Source organism: Pipistrellus hanaki, assembly GCF_964339955.1.
Source record: "Pipistrellus hanaki genome assembly, chromosome: 1".
Taxonomy (NCBI): domain Eukaryota; kingdom Metazoa; phylum Chordata; class Mammalia; order Chiroptera; family Vespertilionidae; genus Pipistrellus; species Pipistrellus hanaki.
Genome location: NC_140503.1, coordinates 189,566,929 through 189,589,808, shown reverse-complemented (window position 1 = coordinate 189,589,808; position 22,880 = coordinate 189,566,929). Strand labels below are relative to the sequence as shown.

Sequence of the window (22,880 nt, the reverse complement as noted above, 5' to 3'; positions counted from 1 at the left end):
GATGCGAATTTGACATGATCTTTTCTTCATTCTAATGGCTTATTGATCGTCTTGTTGAATTATGTCCTCAATGACCATTTGTGGTTTTTGTAAAACATTTTATAAACCAAGTCATTGGTTTCCTTTTAGTTAGCAGTGCCTGCTAATGTGTTTGAAAAATCATACATTTCAAAAACACAATAAAGGAGAAGGTGGCTTTGTGGTGTCAGTCCTCTAATAAGTAGAGTGGCTCATGTTTTCCTCCACACCGTCCTTCCTGGGGGATGGTTTGTTCCTGAGGAACTCTCACATGGCACATTTCCATAAGACAAATGTCATTATTATTAAAGTGTGTGGCATATGATCACCTAAATAGTTATTGAAGTATATGCAATCATGTTTTTTGTAAACAAATAGTTAATCCTATATAATAAAGAGGTAATATGCAAATTAACCCTCACTCCCTCACAAGATGGCTGCCTACGACCAGGCCTGCAGGGAGGGTTAGTGAGGGACAACCAAATGACTAAACAAACAGGCTGCGTGGACTGACCAGGCTGGCAGGGGGAATAGTGAGGGATGAGCAGGGTAGCGGGGATGGGGGGGTTGGGAGGAAGGCCATGAGGGGTGACCAGGTTGGTGGGGTCAGTTAGGGGCAACCAGACCAGCAGACGGGGTCAGTAAGAGGCGACGAGGCTGGTGGGGGGGGAAGTTAGGGGTAACCAGGCCGGGGGAAGCAGTTGGGGGCAATTAGGCTGGCACAGGGGGGGCAGTGAGGGGTGACTAGGCCGGTGAGGGGGGCAATTGGGGGTGACCAGGCTGGCAGGGCGGGGGAGTTAGGGATGACCAGGCCCATGGGGAAGGGGGCAGTTAGGAGTGACCAGGCCAGCATGCACAAGTAGTGAGGGGCAATCAGGCTGGCAAGTGGGGTGAGCAGTTAGGGGCGACCAGATAGGCAGGCAGGTGAGCGGTTAGGAGCCAGCGGTCCAGGATTGTGAGAAGGATGTCCACTGCCTGTGTAGGCCTGATCCCAGGATTGGGATCTGGCCTAAACAGACAGTTGGACATTTTTGAGAGGTCCCTGATTGAGAGGGTGCAGGCTGGGCTGAGGAGACCTCTCCCTCCTCTGTGCACGAATTTCATGCACCGGGCCTCTAGTGTAAAATAAAATATAACTCAAACAGAGCCATGAAGAAAGAGAGATGAGTACTTATTGTGCAGATGATGCCAGAGATGTTCACGGCTGTAGACATGCTGACCTGAGGCCATTGGTCTCCTGGGCTGTTTTTCTAAGAGGACTCCTGATGACAGAGCACAGCACGTTTCTGTCTGTGGTCTGTTTGAGACGTGTACATTTCAAACATATCCAGCTGGGCAGGTGTGACAGGGACTCCCAGGGTCTTGCTGGCTGGCGCCTGCTGGCAGAGGTGCCGTGTCCAGGCTGGCTCTCTTAGTCTGAGAAGCTGCGTTGAGGCCCAGCGAGGGCGAGGGAAAGAAATGTCTCCAGATCCAGTTCTCTTTATCTGAGTGAGCGTATTTCAGGGGAAGACTGCACTCATACTGAGTAGATAAATCAAGTAGATGTACATTCAGTAGGTGTCCATGAAGGGTTAAATAACACGGCTTTTCAACAGTTAAAACACTAATGGTTAGAGGAGCTGTTTTTCACTTTGTAAAGAAAATGGATCCCCTCCTTTGGATTTACCATGGTCTTAAAATGGTTTCTTACAGGTTTTGATTGTCGTTTTTAAACAAGGTGTCAGAGTGCCCTGTCCCGGCGAGTTGGGCCGTTTTAAGTCATTTGCTCCAGAGACCGTAGGCGTCCTGAGCACTCTGCACTCACCTGCCAGCCTGGGAATTTATCTTGAACTCATTTACCACCAGTTTATGGGTCCCTCACAGAGATAAGGCTAAGACACATTAACAAAGTTGACTTTGTTACTTAACAGACAATTCATTGTTTTCTTGTTGTAATTTTAAAACATTGCAGTGTAACATCACTGGAGGAAAGCACACAACTCAGTGGTGTGTGGTTCAGGGTTTTTTTTTTTTTTTACAAGTTGACCCATCTGTGCACTGGCACCAAGACTTTAAAGAAAAGCAAAAGCATTGCCAGTTCCTCAGAACCCCTTGGTGCTGCCCCAGCAACCCCCGCCCCGGCTCCTGACACCGTAGATTAATTTTGAACAAGCAAGTTAATTTTTGACTGCAAAGTGATGTGCCCAGCTTGATTCCGCACTGTTCTCCTCTGACTTGTCTCTCTGGCTCGTGAAATCACCGTTTGGAAACAAGGATTTGCCATGAGAGAGGATGGTGATGTGACGTGGCAGGTAGGGGGAGAAGACACCTTGCTCATGGTTTAACTCAGTGGAATGGTAGCCCCTTCCCGAGTTGTTTGAAGGAAGGGTTTATTCTTGACCTTGACGCCACGATGAAAACCCACTTCCGGCTCAGGTGGCTTTTCTGTGCTGGTTAACAAGCCCCGTGACGTGACGCAGCCTCAGGTTCTGGCCTTCCAAATTGTTTCTGTGATGTAGACTTTGAGGAAAAGAAAATGCATTCATAATGCTCTTTATTCCGGCATTCTTAGCCTTTTTAAAAATATATATATATATTTTAAAATAAATGATCATGAAGAATTTCTCCAAGAAAAATATACATTTTCTTGTGAGAGAAGCCAGAGGTTTGAGTTAAAAGATGCAGGAGAAGAGAGAGTGGGTCAGCCCTCACTGCCTGTGCCTCCTGAGGGGCCTTGTGTAATTCCTTTCTGTTCCTCTTTTCTGGACTTAAAAAAAAAAAAAAAGACTTTATTCCATAGAGTGGCTTTAGTTTTTCATTAAATTGGGTGCAAAGTATAGCGTGTTCCCACGTAAACTCCCACCTCTGTGCCTCCCACCCCAGCCAGTTCCCCTGCTAATAACATGTTGCCTAAGTGTGTGCACTTGTTACCATTGACGAGGCGTTATTATTCATTGAAGTCTATAGTTTACCGGGGTTCACTCTCGGTGGTGTACAGCCTGTAGGTCTGACAGATGTATAAAGACACGTGTACACCCTTATGGTGTCATCCAGAATTGTTTCACTGTCCGAAAATTCCTCTGCGTTCTGCCTGTCCCGCCCTGCCTCCTCCCTCTATCCCAGTCCTCCAAACCCTAGGCAACCACTGACCTTTCTACTGTCTCTGGTTTTGTCTTTTCCACATTGTCATATAGTTGGAATCATACAGAATACAGACTTTTCAGATTGGCTTCTTTCACTTAGCAATAGGCATTTAAGGTTCCTGTTGGTCTTTTCATGGCTTGATAGCTCTTCTCTTTTTAGAGCTGAATAATATTCCATTGTCTGGAAGGAACAGTTGATCAATTCACCTACTGAAGGAGGACATCTGGGTTGCTTAAAACTTTTGGCTATTATAAATCTGCTGTAAACATTTATATGCATGTCTTTAAAAAATATTTTTATTGATTTGAGAGAGAGCGAGAGAGAGAGAGAGAGAGAGAGAGAGAGAGAGAGAGAGAAATATCAATGATGAGAGAGAACCATTGATTGATTGATTGGCTACCTCCTGCATGCCCTCTACTGGGGATTGAGCCTGCAACCGCAGGCATGTGCCCTTGACTGGAATTGAACCCAGGAGGACCCTTTGGTCCGCAAGCTGACACTCTACCCACTGAGCCAAACCAGCTAGGGATATATGCAAGTTTTTCTGTGGACATAAATTTTCAACTCATTGGGGAAAATTCTAAGCAGTGCAATTGTATGGTAAGAGTGTGTTTAGTTTTTTAAAAAGTGCCAGCTATCTCCAAAAGTGGGTGTACCATTTCCACTCCCATTGGAAACCAATGAGCTTCTATAGCTTCCTGGGCTTTTAAACTCACAGGTGTGAGCTTACCCCCTGGGTCACAGGGCTAACTTGGGATTGTGGTCCTTACCACCACTTTCCTTTACTGGCGATCTGATGGGACCTTTCCCTGGAGAAGTCCACTTGTTGAATAAAACGTGTATGGTTTTATAACATCAAGGTTCATGGCTTGGAATCCAGGTGGGAAGCATCTGTTCTAGCTCCTAAAATATTTAATCCTTAAATCTGAAATTTGAAAGAACAGAAGGTCCTCAATAAAAAACAACCAAACAAAAACACCCTTCTAATTATTCACTGTATTTCCCTTGAGTAACTGGAACAACTTATTTTTTAAAGTGATCTTTTTCTTTAAGGGATCGAATGTCAGAAGGTCTCGGTTAGTGCTGCTTTTCCTTCTCAAGCCCATGCCACGAAGGGTGAAACCGTTGTTCCTTCGTTAGCTGGGGAAGGAGGTTGCTAAGAGCAGCATCGACCCAGACTCGGGTGCTTGTAGAGTGGGTCCATTTATCGCACCCTGACTTTGTTTCAAAGGGCGGGCGGAAGTGTGGAGTAGGAAGTAGGAAGAGAGGTCCAGGAGCTGGACAATTGTCCATCTAAAAAGGATCCATTTCTGAAGTTTATAGACTAGATGTTTTGTGCATCTCCAGGGCAATTCAGCTTTGTTTTCTTCATATTCAGTGAAAATAAACCACTAAGTTAGAAGGTCTTCTAAAAAAGAACTCTGACTGGTAATTCCAAACCCAAAGGATGTGGGAGCTGGAGGAGACCGTTAGTGTGTCTCGTGCACCAGCTTCATTTGAACAAATGAGGATGCTCAGATTGAATTACGCCTTTGGTCACACTTTAGGCAGCACCTACGGCTTCCAGGTCCTCATTCCTGCTCCCCTGGGCTTTGCCACCACCCTGCCTGTAAAGTAAAAGATGCGGAGAGAATTTTTTAAATAGGAAGAAAAAAAATTGAGTCAGTGCCATGACATTTTGTGTGCGAGTTCATGCCTTGTGGGGCTTGTGGAAAGTGCTTGCTGACGAACACATGTGACATATGGAACCACGACCCTGGGCCCGGTCGCTCTTTTTCTTTCCATTTCGCTAACCATCAGCGTTTATAAATGTGTAGCCACCATGGCTCTTGACCTCTGGGTGTTTACACAGATTTTGTTCTTTTCTTCTGTGTTCAAGACTATTTGTTTATTAAATATTTTGACTAAGCCTCTATCTGATGTGAAATATTTATTTTAGGTATAAGGACGTCAGAGGTCAAAAGCTAAATCTGTCCCACCAGCTAGTTCCACTCTTTCTTTTTAAAAAAAATCATCTCCCTTTTTGTGAGCATTGGTGCCCCCTAGTGAGATGATTGAGTAAAAACACTAACTAATGAATGGAAGGACACAGCATTGCCAAAGGAATGGGTTTAGCAGTTTTGTTGACAATAAAAAAATAAATGTAATATATTCTTCTTATTATTCTTTTGTTTTTAAAGAAATTGAGACCAAGAAATGAGCAGCGAGAGAATGAAATGGTTATTTCTTTCCTGAGATGTTTATATGAAGAGAAGCAAAAAGTTCACACCCATATTGGGGAGATAAAGCAGGTATGGCTTTTTTTTTTCTTCTTCTCGTGATTTTGCCAGGACACCGTGGATGTGCTGCAGCTCTGAAAGCTGTCTTTGCCCCTGTGTGTTATGTGCACTTGTTATGCATGCAGGGAAGATTGGGGAGCATTCAGACTGTGCTGAGACGGGGAAACGGTTCTGCTCCATAGAGCGGATGGAGTGACGTTTCAGAGTACCCTCTGCCACAGGCTCCTGAATCGAGGGAGCCGGCCTCTGCCACCTCCCCTCTCTCCCTGGTAGAGTGGGAGTGACATAAAAAAGCTGCCTTCAGAACTGCATGAAGTGCCTGGAGGGTCTTCGTGGCATGCAGGCTGTGTGAACATAAGCTGTGCTATTCAGATGGGAAACTCCCATCGATCCCCTTTCAGTCTGCCCGCCCTCTGCTACTGTCCACAGCTTTGTCTGGCTTTTCTGTTTGGGGTGCTGTGTCAGGCTGGAGCTGCCTGCAGGTCTCTGTCTGTGAGGGGCTGCCAGTTTGGGGTTCAGTACACACAGTGCCGTGGACCACTTTTGTGTGTCTTTTGGATTCTGTGACAGTCAGTTCATAAGAACCAGTATTGCTTCAAAACATGCATTTTGGATTTGTTTAGATTATATGGAGGCCAGTAAACCTAGAGAAAAATCAGTGAAGGATGTTTAAAAAAGTATTCAATTTTTCAAAAGTATATTATAGCCTTTTTTAAAAAACACCAATGCTCATTCTAAAGGTGCTTTTATGTCCAGTTGTGTGCCCTGTCCCCATAACCAGCCCCTGCTGTTCTGCTAACCTCACCGTGAGGCCGTTTTACAGGGATGCACACGTAGCAACTCTCCCGTTTATTTACACCTTCCTGAACTCTCAGAGCTCACTGCAGGGTCTTTAATCTCACTGGCCAGCTATAGGCTCCCTCAGCAGTGGTGCGAATGCCAGTCCACTGTCTGTGTCCTCGGCCTTTGACCTTTGTGGTTGACCTTCCTCCCTCCCACATGCCCTTGGGGAGTTCTGTGCGCCTCCTGTCCCTTTGGGATGGGCCACTCCACCTAAGTTTTCAGTTAATTCTTAGTTCCATTTTCAACCTATTTGTTCTTATTTCCATTGCTCCCCCTCTTTTGTACCACTAATAGTGTTTCCTTTTTCTGAGCTTCCCCCCTCCCCCAACTTGTTCCAACAGGAAATTGGCACTTTGGAGGTGATTTGTAACTGCTAGAGAGAAATAAAGCACTTAGGGTGGATGGGAAGTTTTGACCTACGTGCCAATTCGCTTTTAAGGAGTGGGTAGTATCTTTGTGATTTGGGCATAGATTGGTCCAGTGGAGAAATACATTTAATAGTTTTTTCCATGTGGAAACGCCAGATAATTGAATGGGAAAGAGACCAAGCCCCAGCACATGGAACTGGCGCCAGGGCAGCACTCTCCTGGAGGTTCCTAAACATTCTGCTACCCTGGAGGCTCATGTCTGCCTGTAAGGAAGAGACCCTGGTCCCCAGATGTGTTTGGGTGTCCCCAACATCATCTCCAAAGGAGAAACTTCTAGATGCTTATTTTAAAATAAACAAGGAATAGGTTATTTTCTGGACATGAATTACTTTGTAAACATGCATTATTTCCTCAGTGTGAATTATGTTTCAATTATATTTGAATTGTGATGATAGACATACAAAACCTCTCATTAGGTGGAAGAGGAAAGGAAGCATTGAGTGCAGGGAGATGCTTACGGCCGGGTTTAAAAAGAGAAAAACGCAAGTGCAGATTTTCTTCTGTCTATGTAGCATCTGCCATGTAGTATTAAGCTTTAGCCGATGTTTTCTTCATGTATCAAAACAATCCACTCTAGCCCTAGCTGGTTTGGCTCAGTGGGTAGGGTATAGGCCTGTGGACTGAAGGGTCCCAGTTCTATTCCAGTCAAGGAAACATGCCAGGGTTGCAGGCTCAATTCCCGGTGGGGGGGAGGCAGCTGATCAATGATTCTCTCTTATCATTGATGTTTCTCTCTCTCTCACTCTCTTCATTTTTCTCTGAAATCAATAGAAACATATTTAAAAAACCCAATAATCCACTCTAAATGGTTCTATTTTATGAAAACATGTGTTATGGGGTTGAAAGTAGATCCACGGCCTCTTAACCTTGTGAGTGAGTGGGTGTCGGTCAAAGGCAGTCCCAGAGGCCCCTGTGGATAACTCCCTTTGCTCTGGAGGCTGCTGCGAGTCAGGACAGGCTTTTGTTCTTGGTAAATGATTGCTCAGGACCAGTTGTAACTAGTAAGGTACCTGCCCACGGTGCATGATGCTTGTCAGACACTTGGAATTCGTTGAGTGCACCTGTAAGTGCAGGTGTGTGTTTCCCATGGGCCTGCATTCATTCCTCAGCAAAGCAGGTTTGGGCTGTGCAGAGCATGCTCAGTGTGCTCAGTGAAAACACAAAGCTAAGTGGTAGTTCCCTTTCTTGAAGTTCTGAGCTAAGCCATTCTTTAAAGCATGTGCTAATTCTCATAGAAGTAAAACTCTGGCTGACCGGACAAAGTCGAATGGAGCTCTGACCAGAACCGTTTCTCTTTTATGCTTTGAGAAATGTGTAACATTCACTGGCGAATTAGGGTTTTATTATGTCAAAGAAGATGTAAGGTCTTTGACCAGTAAATAACTGAATAAATTAAAAAAAATACTTAATCACAATGGGAATCTGAGGAAGACAAATTGAGATATTCATACCCAGGCTACTGGCAGAAGTTTAAAAATCTGACAATACCACGTAAAGGTGAACTCTCATTTGCTGATGCTTGGATTATGAATTGGTACCATTATAAGCGAGAGAAATTTGACAGTATCTAGTGTAGCTGAAAATGCATAGGCCCAGCGACCCAGCAAGGACATTCCTAGTTCCTTGTAAAAATTTCACATGTGTGATAAGGAGCTATGTACAAGACAGGTTACTGCAGACTCTTTTGTAAAAGCAAAAAGGGGAGTCAGTGTTTAACAGCAGAAATAGGAATAAACTTTTATGATTGTACATTTTGATTAAAGTGAGTAAATCAAAGAACCTTTGTTGATATGGAAATCTAAAAAACAACATTGAAAGAAAAATGGTAGTTATAGAAGGGTTTGTACAGGGTGACATATTCATTTAAGCTCCAACTATGTGTAAACTAACATACATGTTTTATGGCTACATACATATATGAAAGTGCAAAAATGTGAGTTGCTATGATAAACACCCCATTCAGAAGAGAGGTTATTTCTGCAGATAGAGGAAGAAGAGTGATTCAAATATGGACGTCATTTTTTTTTTTTCTATTCAAAGTAGAAAGCAAATGGAGAGATTAGCTAATATTGATGTTTATTGAGATTCAGGTATGTTTAAAGTGCTTTAATGTGTATTAATGTATTTAAATCTCGTAACTGCTCTGTGAGGAAAGTTCATTGGGTATCCTCAGTCTGCAGGTAGAGGAACTGAGAGAGGCAGCCGGTGATGGTGACCTGCCTGAGGCCACATAGCGAGGGAGAGAACCAGAGCCCAACCCCCTCACTGTTCTCAGCCGGAGGGCTGCCTGATGTGAAACCATCAGGTAACACTTCAGAGAAGTAGGAAGCAGTGTGTCTATGGATTTTGTAGGGTGTTTTTTTTTTTTTTTTTATGCCTCTCTCTTAATAAATGACATTAAACTTCCTTAGTGGTTGCCAAACAAACTCCATTATGTTGCCAGTTTCCTATCATGGTCAGTTAGGGGAGAGAAGCCTGGTGGCAGAGGGGAATGACAGGGGAGATGGAAACAATAGGTGGGAGAGAAGACAAAGCTCTAAAGAAAGCAGTGAAAACTGGCATTGGCAGGGAGAGAGGATTCTCCAGTTGGTAAACTTATCTTATCCTGCCCTCTGAAATGCCCCAGAAGGTAAATTGTTACTTCCCTTTGAAAAGCTGGACCATAGCTGCTACCTTTGTACCAGAGGCTGTGCCCATGCTTTACTGGCTTTACCTGTTTTAGTCTCAGAACACAGCCTTACGATTAGATCTTGAGGTTGGGCTCAATTTACACAAGAGGGAATCGCAGCCCAGAGAAAGTAAGTGACTCGCCCAAGGCCAGTTAGTGAATGACGCATCTCTGCTCCGACTACAGAGCACAAGCTCTAAACTGCTTTGCTGTGTGGCTCCCAAGCACATTTCTGCGTTTCGTGTGGAGCAGGTAAAGCAACTCTTTGAGGCAAAACTATTTCCTGGACTCGCAGCCCTGTCACCGAGGAGCAGGTGAGATGAGAGTAGAAGAATGGCCTGGGGTCAAAAAGATGCATCCAAGAGGTTCTTCATCCCTTTAAGAAGGAAAAAAGAAGGGAAGCTGTGACTCAACTTTCCATTGTTTCACTTTTTTAGACGACACAGATTGCAGCAGAGAATATCGGAAGTGAGTTACCATCCAGTGCCACTCGGTTTAAGCTCGACATGCTGAAAAACAAAGCGAAGAGGTCTTTAGCGGAGTCTTTGGAAAGTATTTTATCTCGGGTAAGTAGCATCATTTCTCCTGACTTAAGTCACTTTTTAAAAGAGTGTATGATTCGATTTGTTACTTTTATCCACTTTGCGCGCTTATCATAAAGTACAGAAGGTGAAATCTTTTTTAATGTCTTCTCAATCTTATAACATTGTTTTCTACACTTTAATTTCAGTTTTTAACCTGGCATGGGTGAAACAAACTTTTTGTGTTATGTCATATTTAATCCCATGGAATTTTTTGTCTCGCCCTAAAATGCTGTTCATTGGCTAGTTTCTGTAAAGGACATAGATTAGATACCCCAGTGTGGGTCCGTTCTCCCTGGTGTCACTTGGCACAATGTAAGAATCCAGTTTCTGCCCGAAGCTCTTGTTTTGTACCTGGAACTCTCTGGGCAGGGTCAGCAAACTACAGCCATCAGAGCAAATACCACCCACCTCCCGTTTCAGTGTGTGAAGGTTTACTGAAGCCCAGCCACATCCATTCATTCGCTGGTTGTCCGAGGCTGCGTTTGTGCAGAGTGGAGTAGTTGCCATGGACACCACATGGCCCACAAAGCGTAGGAGATGTGTTTTCTGGCCCTGCACAGAAAGCTGTGGACTGCAGCTCTGTGGGAATAGAAATAGAAAGGATACATAAGCACCGATACGGGAGTTCTTTAAGAAATCACACTTCCCCAGCCCATAAATGGCACTTCTCAGAAATCCAAGTGTGATAACCTTTCTGGAGCTTGCAACATCATCTTATAGTTCTTTTTTTATTTTCATTTCCTGACACACTTTATTTTAAAAATATGCTGCATTTTTTTTTTTAGTTAAAATTAATTTTTATTTTGTTTGAAGATGCTTCTGAGAATTTTGCAGCATCCTTAGACATAATTAAAAACAGTCCGTTTACAAAGCTGGGCGTGGGGTGGCTGTCTGTGAGAGTCCCACATGCACGGAATGTTGTGAGTGTCAGATAGCCGGCCTATTAAAACTGCCAGTGGACTAGTCCACAAGGTGTCCTGGGGCATTTAGGTTGGTTGGTTGCCTTCCTGTGTATGTGTGCTGAGCAGCATTTCTCAGAGATGCCTTTTCCCTGACTTGACTCCCATACACCGCGATGCAGCTAGCTGACGCTTTTGCAGGAGCCTCAGGGGTCATAACTCAACTGTCTTTTCTTCGTGTAGGGTAATAAAGCCAGAGGCCTTCCGGAACATTCTGCCAGCCTGGATCTGGACTGCTCCGTGTCTAGCACCTTAAATAACACCAACAAAGTAAGCACATTTTTCTTTATATGGAGCCCTTAAAGGGCCAGCAAATAGGCCTTGTTCACCTTCTCTCTATGGGGCCTGTCTAAAGGGACAAGGGAGCCAAAACTGGTTTGGCTCAATGGATAGAGCGTCAGCCTGAGGACTGAAGGGTCCTAGGTTCGATTCCAGTCAAGGGCATGTACCTTGGTTGCAGGCACATCCCCAGTGGGGGTTGTGCAAGAGGCAGCTGATCGATGTTTCTGACTCTCTATCCCTCTCCTTTCCTCTCTGTAAAACATCAATAAAATATATTTTAAAAAATAAAGGAACAAGGAGGCCTCCTATCTCCATTCAAGAAAAGTTTGGTGGTTTCTGTCTCCGTGGTGCCGTGGAGGCTGGCCACGCAGTTAGACCATGACACAGACGTTTCACACGGTTCGGCAGATGCCATTCCATAAACCCATGGTAAGCAAACTGCGGCTCTCGAGCCACATGCTGCTCTTTGGCCCTTTGAGTGTGGCTCTTCCACAAAACACCACGGCCTGGGCGAGTCTATTTTGAAGAAGTGGCGTTAGAAGAAGTTTACGTTTCTAAAACGTGGCTCTCCAAAGAAATGTCAATCATTGTACTGTTGATACTTGGCTCTGTTGACTAATGAGTTTGCCGACCTCTGCCGTAAACAGAGAAGCGAGATCACACATTCAGACCACTGAGATGGGATTTATTGCAATCCACAGTGGATTTCTTTCCCAGGTAGCTTTTCCAGTATTAAAAGTACCTGAAATTGGGCAAACCTCGGAAGTGGGTTTGTGAATTCTGAGAAGGATGCAGCTCCAATTCCTGGACCTTCCTTCATCCTCCAGCGCGCTCTGTGACGGCGATTAGACGTTTCTGTTCTATTTAAATACTAAGCCGCCTCGCTCCAGCCGTGCCTCTGCCACAGCACAGGCTGGTGACGGTGACCAGGCTGGGGTTCTCTTTGGCGACCAGCCCGTGTCCTTGTTTTAGTTTCTTGCTTTCTAGACATTTAAGCCACTGAAGCTCGGTGAGCTCAGTTTGTTCACCACCACCAAGTGGGTTTCGGGTTTTGTGCTAAGGAAGTCAGCATTCCTTCTGCTCCCCAAGGGCTTCAGATTTAAGGAAGAGGGAACTTGTGTGGTGGCCGGCGCCTTCGAACAGGGACTCCAAGATCTTCTGAGATCCCTACTGGGCTTTTTAGATCATAACCAACAGTGAGAAACACATGCCACACTGCGAAACGGTTCACAAACACATACATACACACACAAAAATTTCACAAAATTAAAATTTCACAAAACAGTATTTACCGTAAACAATGAGTGACACATGCTGGTATCCTCTCTTCCCTTTGAAAAGAGTTCATGGCACAGCTCTCAGCTGCCATCGCTGCCTGCTGACGTCTTCCATCTACAGGGGGAGGAGTCCACCTTCCACGAGTGCTTCTCAGACCCCAAGGGGCGTGCTCGGTGGGTTCTGGTTAAAATGCAGACTCTGATGCCACAGGCCTGGCAGGAGGCCAGAGACTCTGAACTCTTTTTTTTTTGTCAAATATATTTTATTGATTTTTTACAGAGAGGAAGGGAGAGGGATAGAGAGCTAGAAACATCTATGGGAGAGAAACATCGACCAGCTGCCTCCTGCACAGCCCCCACCGGGTTTGTGCCCACAACCAAGGTACATGTCCTTGATTGGAATTGAACCCCAGACCTTCCAGTCCGCAGGCTGACGCTCTATCCACTGAGCCAAACCGGTTCCAGCGACTTTGAACTCTTGACAAGTGCCAAGGCGAAGTCCTTGCTGTGGTCGGGGAACCTACTTTGGGGAGTGAGAACCCTAGACACCAGTCTTCTGAGTATGATCTGAGTTAAAATCCAGCAGAAGTGCCAAGGTCAGCTGCCCTTCACTCACTTCGTACTGATGGTACCTCGTGATTCATTCACTTGGAAACATTGTCGTTTCTCTGCTGTACACAGAGGGCTGGATGGGGTGGGGACGTGTCTGTAGGAGAGGAGACAGGCCCACACGGAACACCAGCACCTGGGAGGAGCCCTGGGGTTTGGGTGAGGGACGGTGGTGACCTGTGGTCACTGTGAGGGGAGAGGGAGTTATTTTGGTCAGTGGGACCAGGGAAGTTTGGAGAGAACAGTGAGGCTCTTGAATGGGATCTTGAAGGAAGGGTAGGAGGTGTGCCGGTGGAAGTGGACGGGGAAGAGGTGTTTCAGGTAGACCACTGCGCATAAAGGTAACTGTGAAGACACGCATGCTACCCAAGTGACTTTTCCAGTAAGTCCTGCTTGTTTTTATATCCTTCTCCAAATCGCACATCTGCGAATATACACATAGCTGGAGTTTCTAGGGTAGTTCTAGGAGAAAGGCAGCTTTTCAGAAGCCGCCTGTGTGTATTCTGTGTGTATATTTTTTTTAAATATATTTTATTGATTTTTTTTTTTTTTTTTTTTTAACAGGAAGGGAGAGGGATAGAGAGTTAGGAACATCGATGGGAGAGCAACATTGATCAGCTGCCTCTTGCATACCCCCTACTGGGGATGTGCCCGCAACCAAGGTACATGTCCTTGACCGGAATCAAACCTGGGACCTTTCAGTCCGCAGGCCGATGCTCTATCCACTGAGCCAAACCGGTTTTGGCTGACAAACAGGCATTTAAAGGGCTTTTATTTCCTTACAGATTGTGGTGGCTTCCACCTGGCATTTTGATCAGATGTGCTTACATATCGGACTGTTTTCCTACTGTGGGGGTTAGAGCCTTGTAAACCCCACAGATTTCCCGGGATCCGTCTGATCTGTCTGTCTGTCTGCCGCCAGGAGCCCTCTGTGTGTGACAAGGAGGCCTTGCCCGTGTCCGAGAGCAGAACCAGGCTCCTGGGCTCCTCGGAGGACCCGCCGTCCGGGGACGTGGAGAGCCGCCCCGCGGAGGGGCCTGCCCTGCTCTCCCCGCAGCTGGGCCAGCGGAGGCGGGCGAACACGCTGAGCCACTTCCCCGTGGAGAGCCCGGAGCCCCCCGAGCCCGCCCAGGACTCCCCGGCGGGCTCGCGGAGGAAGCTTATGAGGTACCACTCCGTGAGCACCGAGGCGCCTCACGAACGAAGGTAAGGTTTGTTTGAACCGTACATCTGTTGTGTGTGATGGCTGGGCCATGCCTGTTCCTAAGCAGGTGTGTGCGTCCCAGGTATGGCTAGTGGGTCAGAGAGACCCGAGTCAGGCTTTACTCTGGGCTTAAAGAGATAAACCTTGAACCAGCGGCACTCTCCTTCTGCTTCCCCCTCCCTCCTCTACCCCGTGGGAAAGGTAGATGAAGCGTTACTTGTCACAAGTGTTGGTGAGAAGCAGGAGGAACCGAGCAGAAATGACCCCCGATGGCGTATAAGGATCACGCCTCCAGGAGGGCCAGGCGGTGCTGACCTTGGCCCTCAGCTCATGGCTTTGAGAAGTGGGGAGTGGGCCAGCCCGGCGGGTGCTCCCCTGACCGGGAGCATGTCCTTGGAGGGACGGAGATGGGTGGGGCCTGAGGGGCCATGTGGGCACCTGTACTGGCCACCTGGGCCCCGGCCCCAGCTCTGACCCGAACTGGCTGGGACCTGCTTAAGTCTCTCCGTGACAAAACTGGAACAGATGTTTTCTAAAATCTCAGTGGGTGGGAAGATCCTAGAGTCTTGTAACAAGATTTGCTAATTTCTAATAATCGGGCTCGAATGGAATTTTTTTGGCTCAGACACGGGTAAGTACTCTAGGAACAGACGTTTTCCTGTTGCACCTGGGGTCTGTCCCTTGGCAAAGCATTGGGCCCTAAGTGTCAGAGACCACAAGTGGACAGAGTTACCTTTAAAAATAGCGGTAACACACCTTTTACAACCCCTGGCCTCATGAACACGAAGCAGGGCTGCACCGGCCTCCCACAGAAGCCACCGGAGCAGTGTCAGTGCAGGTCCTGCGCACACAGTGCACAGTCCACCCGGGGGGCGGGGGTGGGGGTGAAATGTTCCCAGTGAGGAAGTGACAGCAGTGACAGGCCTTAACCCATGCAGCAGGACCTCTGGGCTTGGCCTTCAGGCAGCCATTGGCAACAGTTGGGGCAGTTCTTTGGAATTTTCTGGATAATCATGATTCCCAAGCAGGACGCATTTCAGAAGTTAATCTTTGATACTACGACATTTTAAGAGACAAACACAGTTTGAGGCCTCATGAGGTTCTTGTCATGTGTCTTCAAGTCCTGTACTCACACTGGATCCTTTTATCTTCCTCTGCACTGGGTTGCCACACTCCATCTGGGCATTTTCAGTGCAAATGCAAACTTTCCTGTCTGGAGAGGCCTGGTTCTCTTGCACATAAGCCTGGTGTTTCACACAAGGCAGAGGTGGGGGGAATCCGTGTCCCTGACGGCGCAATCCCCTTCTCCCCTGAGAATGCAGCTTCCTGATGGGTCCTGCCGGACACAGGGGCTGAGAGGCAGGGGGGAGAGGGAAATCTCACTCCCCGCCCCCCTCTCTGTACCCTCCTCCTCCCTCCCCCTCTCTCCCCTACTTACTGCGCTTTCCGCCCCCATAGGAACTCTTCTTGCTTATGTCCGGGAAATGAGACATTGACATTCAAAGCAGGTTATTGTTCCTTTTCAAGAGAGATGTATTTTTAAAACTCTGGGATCTGGTTTGCTTTTCTTCGCTTTTGTTTCAATTGAAATTTTTTCCCTGTCAGTTCCTAAAAGGGATAGAGGAAACAGTACTATTGGAACTTTTGGAGATATGTGGGAAATGATCAAGAATGACCTTTCACAATACTCTTTGTTTTGCTAAAAACTGCCTTTGTCGATGAGAGTCGGGATGCAGAGACGAAGTGAGACAGTGACCTCCTGCCCGCTCTCTCGTGCCCTCCCGCCCCCCTCTGCCCCCTCTGCCTCTAAACGCCGGTGCTTTCTCTCTACTTGCTACCTAGTGGGAACCATCCACCTGTTGACGAGTCTAAAAGTTGCTCAGGTCCTTCAGTTCCTGCTCCTCCACCTCGTCTTAACCCCTCTGCCTCCTCACCAAATTTTTTTAAGTACCTAAAACATAGCCCGAGCGGAGAACCAGGCGGGAGTGCCGTGCCCAAGAGGTGAGCTCACTCGCATGGCAAGCTCAGTGTCGTCTGTCTTCCCCGGAGGTTTGCACAGACAGGATGTGCTGCATGGAGGGGGTCTGGGCCACGAGTGTGTGTGTGTTTTATTGTTTTCATTATTTTCAGTCTATCGTTCGAACTGACTTAATTTTACTATTGATTAGTTTTCTCAAAATTAATTTTCCCCCTCAAATTTTAATTTTCTCAAAAGGTCGTGATGGCAAGCCATTTGTATATACTTACTGTACACACGCAAACACACACACAAACACATGTGCTCGCATGCACACATACATGCGCGCGCGCACACACACACACACATTAACAACACGTGTTTGACCTTACACACCACAGTTTGTGCCACATCAGAAATGCCCTCATTAATTTTTCCAGTTTGAAAGAAAGTCATTTTGGAAGATGGACTGATTTTCTTGGTGGTTTTGATTTTCCTTTATTCTGGGAAGAGTGCTTATCAGGAGATCGGCACTCTTAAAAGTGCTTCGAGGGGCCCACACCGTATTGGTAACCCTGGGCACCATGTTGCATGGCAGTTCTCTGAATTTATTCATCTGGCATAACTAAATGGGCTGATGCTTTTACACTAACTCATTGGTTCCATTCATTTAAAATGGAATTTTATTAACTGAGAAATTCAAGTTACATCTCCTCACTTGTTTTAATTTCCCACCTGGTTTACTTTCTCTTAGCATTAGAACTAAAATGTTGCTTTAATTTTGAAGCTGGTGTTTTCATTCTTTGTATGTTTGTATTTCTTTATCCTAAACTCTGTTTTCAACCGAACTCTCAGCACCTCCTACCGCAGTGCCCTGCGGAGAAAACTCCACTCTTCTTCCTCTGTGCCAAATTTCCTAAAATTTCTGGCTCCTGTAGATGAAAATAACACCTCTGACTTTATGAGCACAAAAAGGTAGGGTTTCCTTTAGATATTTCAAGCCTGGGTAGAGCGTTGAACTGTTAGACATACAGGGATTTTCAGCTGTTCCTTTGCCATTTAAAAAGTCCTTTTAGCTAAATTTATCGTGTCTTCTTTCTTACTTTTTTTCTTACTTAATGCCATTTAAAAAATGTATTGTCAGCCTTTTCAGATTTTGATGAGGATTCGTTTATTAATAGGCTATTGTTTTCAGAAGAGTAAAGCAGGTCTTAACCAGTTCTCTAAGTGACATTGGCGCTGTGGGTAATGAGTGTGTGGCTGGGCGTCCGATCTGCAGGTGCCGGTGATTGCTTAGTTATGGTACACAAGGTGGGCAAAAGTAGGCTTACAGTTGAGGATACACGAAATACAGTTTATTTTGTATGATTATTTATTATTGTATTATTTTCCATATGAACAAATGTAAGCCTACTTTTGCCCACCTCTGTATAAGTACACACACTTAGGTGTAAATTATAAGGGCTTCCTTCCCCAAGTTGTCCTGTGAATTGGAAACACATTAATGACTTGATGTTATATAAAAGCTTAAGTGACCATTACGACCCGACCCGTCAACGGAACAATATGTCAACCGGTCGCTATCACAATGCACTGACCACCAGGGGGCAGACATTCAACACAGAAGCTGACCCCTGTTGGTCAGTGCACTCCCACAACCAACCTCCCCTGGTCCCTCCCTCTGGCTGGCCCTGATAGGGACTGGACAAGACGGCCTGATCGGCCCAATCACCTGCCAGGCCAAGGAACCCCACCCTTCCACGAATTCATGCACTGGGCTTCTAGTTTATGTATATTGATAAATGTTCTGTGTTTTGTAGTTTTAAAAATACAAATGTTAAATCAGTAGTCATCAGCAAATGACCGAGTAATTACTGCCTTGGCGGCTCTATGTAATTTAACTTTTGTATTTTGTGTGGTGGCCTGTGCTGAGAAAATATCCCCACAGCCAGACCAGGGAGGAGTGCTGCCCTGGTGACAGCGCCCCCTGCAGGCAGTTCCTCTGTACAATGAAGTTGGGCCTCCAGAGAGGCCCAGATGGAAGCTAAGGATTCGCTGAGCATATTTCTAAATACCTTTTACAATGGAAATAAACGAGGGGATGTCCTCTCACCCTTTCTATGCAGCGTCTCCTGTAAGGAAGCAGGAGTGATGGCCCACTCTGTGCTGGACTTAACCTCTGCAGTGATCAAATTTTATTCCTTATGCAAAAATAATTGATATTGTAATGCATTGTTTAAAAACCAACAACTTAAAGCTAAAATACCTGTTCCTAACTCCTCACCAGTCACAAGTCAATTGCCTTGTAATTGTAGGGACTTTGACTCCAAAGCCCACCACCTGGGCGACCCCAGCGGGACCCCCGTGAAGACGCGGAGACACTCGTGGAGGCAGCAGATATTCCTCCGCGTGGCGACCCCGCAGAAGGCGAGCGACTCGCCCGGCAGATACGAAGGTGAGGCCCGCCCCTGACACGTAGCGGCTGGATTCTGGCGTGAGTTCTACCTGCACAACAGCGCACCGGTGGGCCAAGAGCTGGCATGGGATTCCCAGGCGGAATCTCCCCTGGTTTTAAAGCTCCCTGGGTGAGAAGCTCAGACACAGTGCTGATCGCTGCTTTCAGAGGTCCTCTCGGCAGCTGCCAGCACCTTGGGGGCGCCTCTGCCCTGGCCGGTTTGGCTCATGGATAGAGCATCAGCCCCAGGTCTGAAGGCTCGAAGGTTCGATTCTCGTCAAGGGCGGTACCTGGGTTGTCGGGGCACATGTGGAAGGCAAACAATCAATGCGTGTCTCTCGCATAGATACTTCCCTCTCTTCCTCCCTCTCTCCCTCCCTCTCTCCCTCCCTCTCTCCCTCCCTCTCTCCCTCCCTCTCTCTCTCCCTCCCTCCACTGTCTGTAAAGATCAATGTCAGTTGAGGATTAAAAAACAAACCAGCATGCGCCTCTGCTGAGCTTCTGTGCTCGCTCCCCACACTACCCCTGGTAGGGTTAGAGGCTCAGCCTGTCACCCCCACTTCCCGCCTTCCCTCCTCACTGAAAGCTTGCCTGCATTCCCTCTGCGATCTGTTTTGACTAAAATCAAGATATTTTTCCTGCACAGTGTTATCACAAACTTTCAACAGTGTTTACTTTATTGAATAAAAAAACATTTTTTTCCTAAAAAGTGCAAACTAAAAAAAGTATACGCCCAAATATTGCTCCAGTTCCTCAGATTGTTTCTTTGTGGGTTCACTCGTGTCTCCGAGGAGGCAGCACAGGCTGATCCGAGGGTTTTCAGACCAGGTTCCATGCACCTGCCTTTGGGAAAGTGGCACTGTTACCTCTGCCCTCGCTCTTCTCCCCTTCCACCCTTCTTTCTTGTTTCTTCCCCCTCTTTCCCTCCCCCTTTTTCCCCAGAGTTCTCACTAACATTTAATTTTTTGAAAATCAATACTCAGACAAATTAAACAAGAGCCTGATTTGGACTTCGCTAGTTTTGTGACATAAATCACATAACTTCACTTACACTTAGTTCTTTTAGTCGTAACACAGTTACAGCAATGTTGGCTTTTCCTATCGCATGGAATTACGTTAAGTCACGCAGGTGGAGGTACTTTGAAAGCCTAGACATGGCAAATGTAAATGGTGGCGTTGTTTTGTTTCCCTTCACTGAGCTTGGAGCTCCGGCGTTAGGTGTCCTGTACGCCAGCACTGTTGTTGCTCACAGGAGCCGTGTAAGGGATCACGGGTAAGACTGGGCTTTTAAATTCAGCGAGATGAAAATGTGTTTTTATTTTTATTTTTCCAGTAAATTGAGTTGCTTCAATTTGTATCAATTAGAAAGTATAGATGTAAAGGTTTCATTTTTATGTTGGAGAAAACAATGGCCTAGACACGTGGTCGGCAAACTGCGGCTCGAGAGCCATGTGCGGCTCTTTGGCCCCTTGAGTGTGGCTCTTCCACAAAATACCATGGCCTGCGCGAGTCTATTTTGAAGAAGTGGCGTTAGAAGAAGTTTACCTTTAAAAAATGTGGCTCTCCAAAGAAATTTCAATCGTTGTACTGTTGATATTTGGCTCTGTTGACTGATGAGTTTGCCGACCACTGGCCTAGACTGTGTGAGGTCAGAGGGTCGCCACTTCTGACAGGCTCCCCGAGGTGCTGTGCACGCTGAGCAGCCAGGACAAGTGGCCACTGTAACTGCAGCCCAGACCTTCTCGTCCCGGATGCCTCTGTGCACCTCTCTGCCGCTGGGCTCGCTCTGGGTGAGCCAAGGAGCCACCACGTGTCTCAGATGAGGGTCTCAAGTCTGGGTCACGGGGCATTTCTGAGAAGATTTGTGCTGCCTGGAGAAGCAGTCAGTCTGGCTGGGAAAATACCATAAAGATGACAACAGCAAAACATCTGGTGACAGGGACCCAGACAAATCTGATAATGTGCCCAGTGAAGCCAAGCACAGGGCCCTGCCTCTTTCCTGCCGGTTTATTTTCTGGGGATGCTCTGTCCGTGGGGTGGCACCAAGGGCTTGGAGCGTGTGGTGTTTGTTTTCCAAGCTGCGGGCTCTGACTGAATTGTCAGGCCTGAAGAGAAAAAAAAATGCTGCAAATCAACTTCTGACTAGATATTTGCTAGTAGGAACACTGCACAGTTTTTCCCCCTGGTGTATCATACAAAAGCTGATTCTCTTTTGTTAAGAATAAATGGGCTGGAGGGAGGTCCTTTTATTCACCTCTGTGAGCCAAAGAGCGATGTCAGTCCTCGTCCAACACCTTCATTTCAGCCTTGGCTGTTACGTTGTGCATTTACAGATTTCACCGGCAATAGATGTGTTCAGGCTTTACATGTCATGTTAAAAGAAAATAGAAAAATCCATCTGATATAAATGAGACTTATGGGTTTGAAACTCATTGTATTAGCAAATAGTTGAGGGAAACTGGAGTTCTTAGGGTCTTTGTGTTGTGAGCAGAGCTGTGTCAGTATGCCTAATCTGTGATGAGGCCAGGTCTGTTGGGTTAGATAGTAGATGTGAGTGGTCCTGGCAAAACTCGGGACTACAGCCTGAACCTGTAGGAGGACTTTTGTATCATTGAGGACTTTTATATTATTGTGGAACTCTTAGACAGTGACTGATTTCATGCAAAGCTAAATTTTCACGAGTTTCTATGCCACTGGGAAATTTTAGTGGATGATAAAAGCAGAATAACACCAAGTAAAACTTTACTGGCAAATTGAAGCCTCATGGTGACACCTTTTGTGTTGGTCCAGGGTTCTCAGCTTCCACTGTGCCCCCAAGTCAGGTGGTAGATTTTTAAAGTGCGGCTGCACCTGCCCTCTGGTCCTCTGCCTCACTGCGTTATTTGGTTAGGGACAAGGCCAGGGCATGAATTCTTTCTTTTCTGTTTTTGTTAAAAATTATGTGTATATTTATTGATTTTAGAGAAAGAGGGGTAGGGAAAGAGAGATAGAAACATCAATGATGAGAGAATTACTGATCAGCTGCCTCCTATACATCCCTTACTGGGGATTGAGCCCACAACCCGGAATCGAACTCTGACCTCCCTCCTGGTTCATAGGTCGACGCTCAACCACTGAGCCACACCAGCCAGGCATCTTTCTTTTATTTTTCAACTCTCCCAAATGATTCTGATTGTTGCCTGATTGAGAGCACCAGTTTAGACATCAGAGGGTGACTTGTGACACAGTCACCACTTGATGGCAGTGTTGCTCCCTGTATCTTGATGGCCCTGCTTCCTTTAAAATCCCAGAAAAGTACCTATCCTTTCTACTCTCTTAACCCCCATGTTTGTGTCTTATTTTTGTTACAGTATGTCTCTTCCTCGCTCACTTGCAACTTAATTGAATGGAAAGATACCTTCTAAATCAAGATGTTGTTCTTTATTTTTTCTAGTGTTTTATTGGATGGGCAAAATAAAGGAGAAAAAAACGTGGTCTGCTGTTGCCAGAAACACATGACTTTTTAAGATTGTTCTAAATTTATTTGCCATGTGACTGTGCTTTTCTGTGATGGTGAAGACCAGGTCTGAGATAAAATACTGCACGCCAGGACTCGGATTGTTTGTGGACTTCTGTAGTTGGGAGCCACCAGATTTCCCCCTTTATTGTGCTTCTTAACACATCATTACGGATGCCGGGGAAGCCACGGTCAATGGCAGGATTTCACTTCAGCTTGCTGTTTTTGTGCCTGGTAACATTGTAAGTTAGCAATGATTGAGCTTTCCTAGCTAACCATCCGTGTGTACAGTCAGTCCTTACACTTGGTGCAAAGGGCTGTGGGTGATCCAACATCTCAACCACCAGTGCTTGGTGGGGAGAGCTGAGGGCTTGGGCCCAGGAGGCCCTGGAGTCAGAGGGGTGTGAATCCTTGCTGCCAGCAGCCTTGCTGCAGGGGGCTCCTCCTCAGGACTAAGTTGACCCCAGAGCCTGTGACTGGGCCCTGGCGAGGTTAAAGTTCAAAGTCAAAACCTAGAGGTTTCATCGCAGGCGTGAGGAGCTGTTGCTGTAAGTAGTCTGGATAGTCTCAGGGATGAAATCTGTGGACATTGGACACGAAGCACCCTCAAAATCGGGGCAAGACTTGGATGAGGCAAGCAGGTGCCCCCTTACAAAATTTAAGGAGGTACTCACTTTCAGGGTGCTGCAAGTGCTGAC

At 46.3% G+C, this 22,880-nt stretch overlaps 1 protein-coding gene across 4 annotated transcripts in view; it reads left to right on the top strand.

The window, feature by feature from the left end:
- TBC1D1 (TBC1 domain family member 1) overlaps positions 1–22,880 on the top strand; it is a 213,343-nt gene that overhangs the window by 125,220 nt on the left and 65,243 nt on the right. For 2 of the 4 annotated variants that reach the window (XM_084900526.1, XM_084900528.1), the window contains 7 exons: positions 5,322–5,432; positions 9,797–9,925; positions 11,086–11,172; positions 13,993–14,276; positions 16,117–16,275; positions 17,087–17,206; positions 18,547–18,686. In XM_084900526.1, coding sequence (XP_084756652.1) covers positions 5,322–5,432; positions 9,797–9,925; positions 11,086–11,172; positions 13,993–14,276; positions 16,117–16,275; positions 17,087–17,206; positions 18,547–18,686 — 1,030 coding nt within the window. The remainder of the gene's footprint in view (positions 1–5,321; positions 5,433–9,796; positions 9,926–11,085; positions 11,173–13,992; positions 14,277–16,116; positions 16,276–17,086; positions 17,207–18,546; positions 18,687–22,880) is intronic. The other 2 variants (XM_084900527.1, XM_084900529.1) reach the window with 1 other exon arrangement.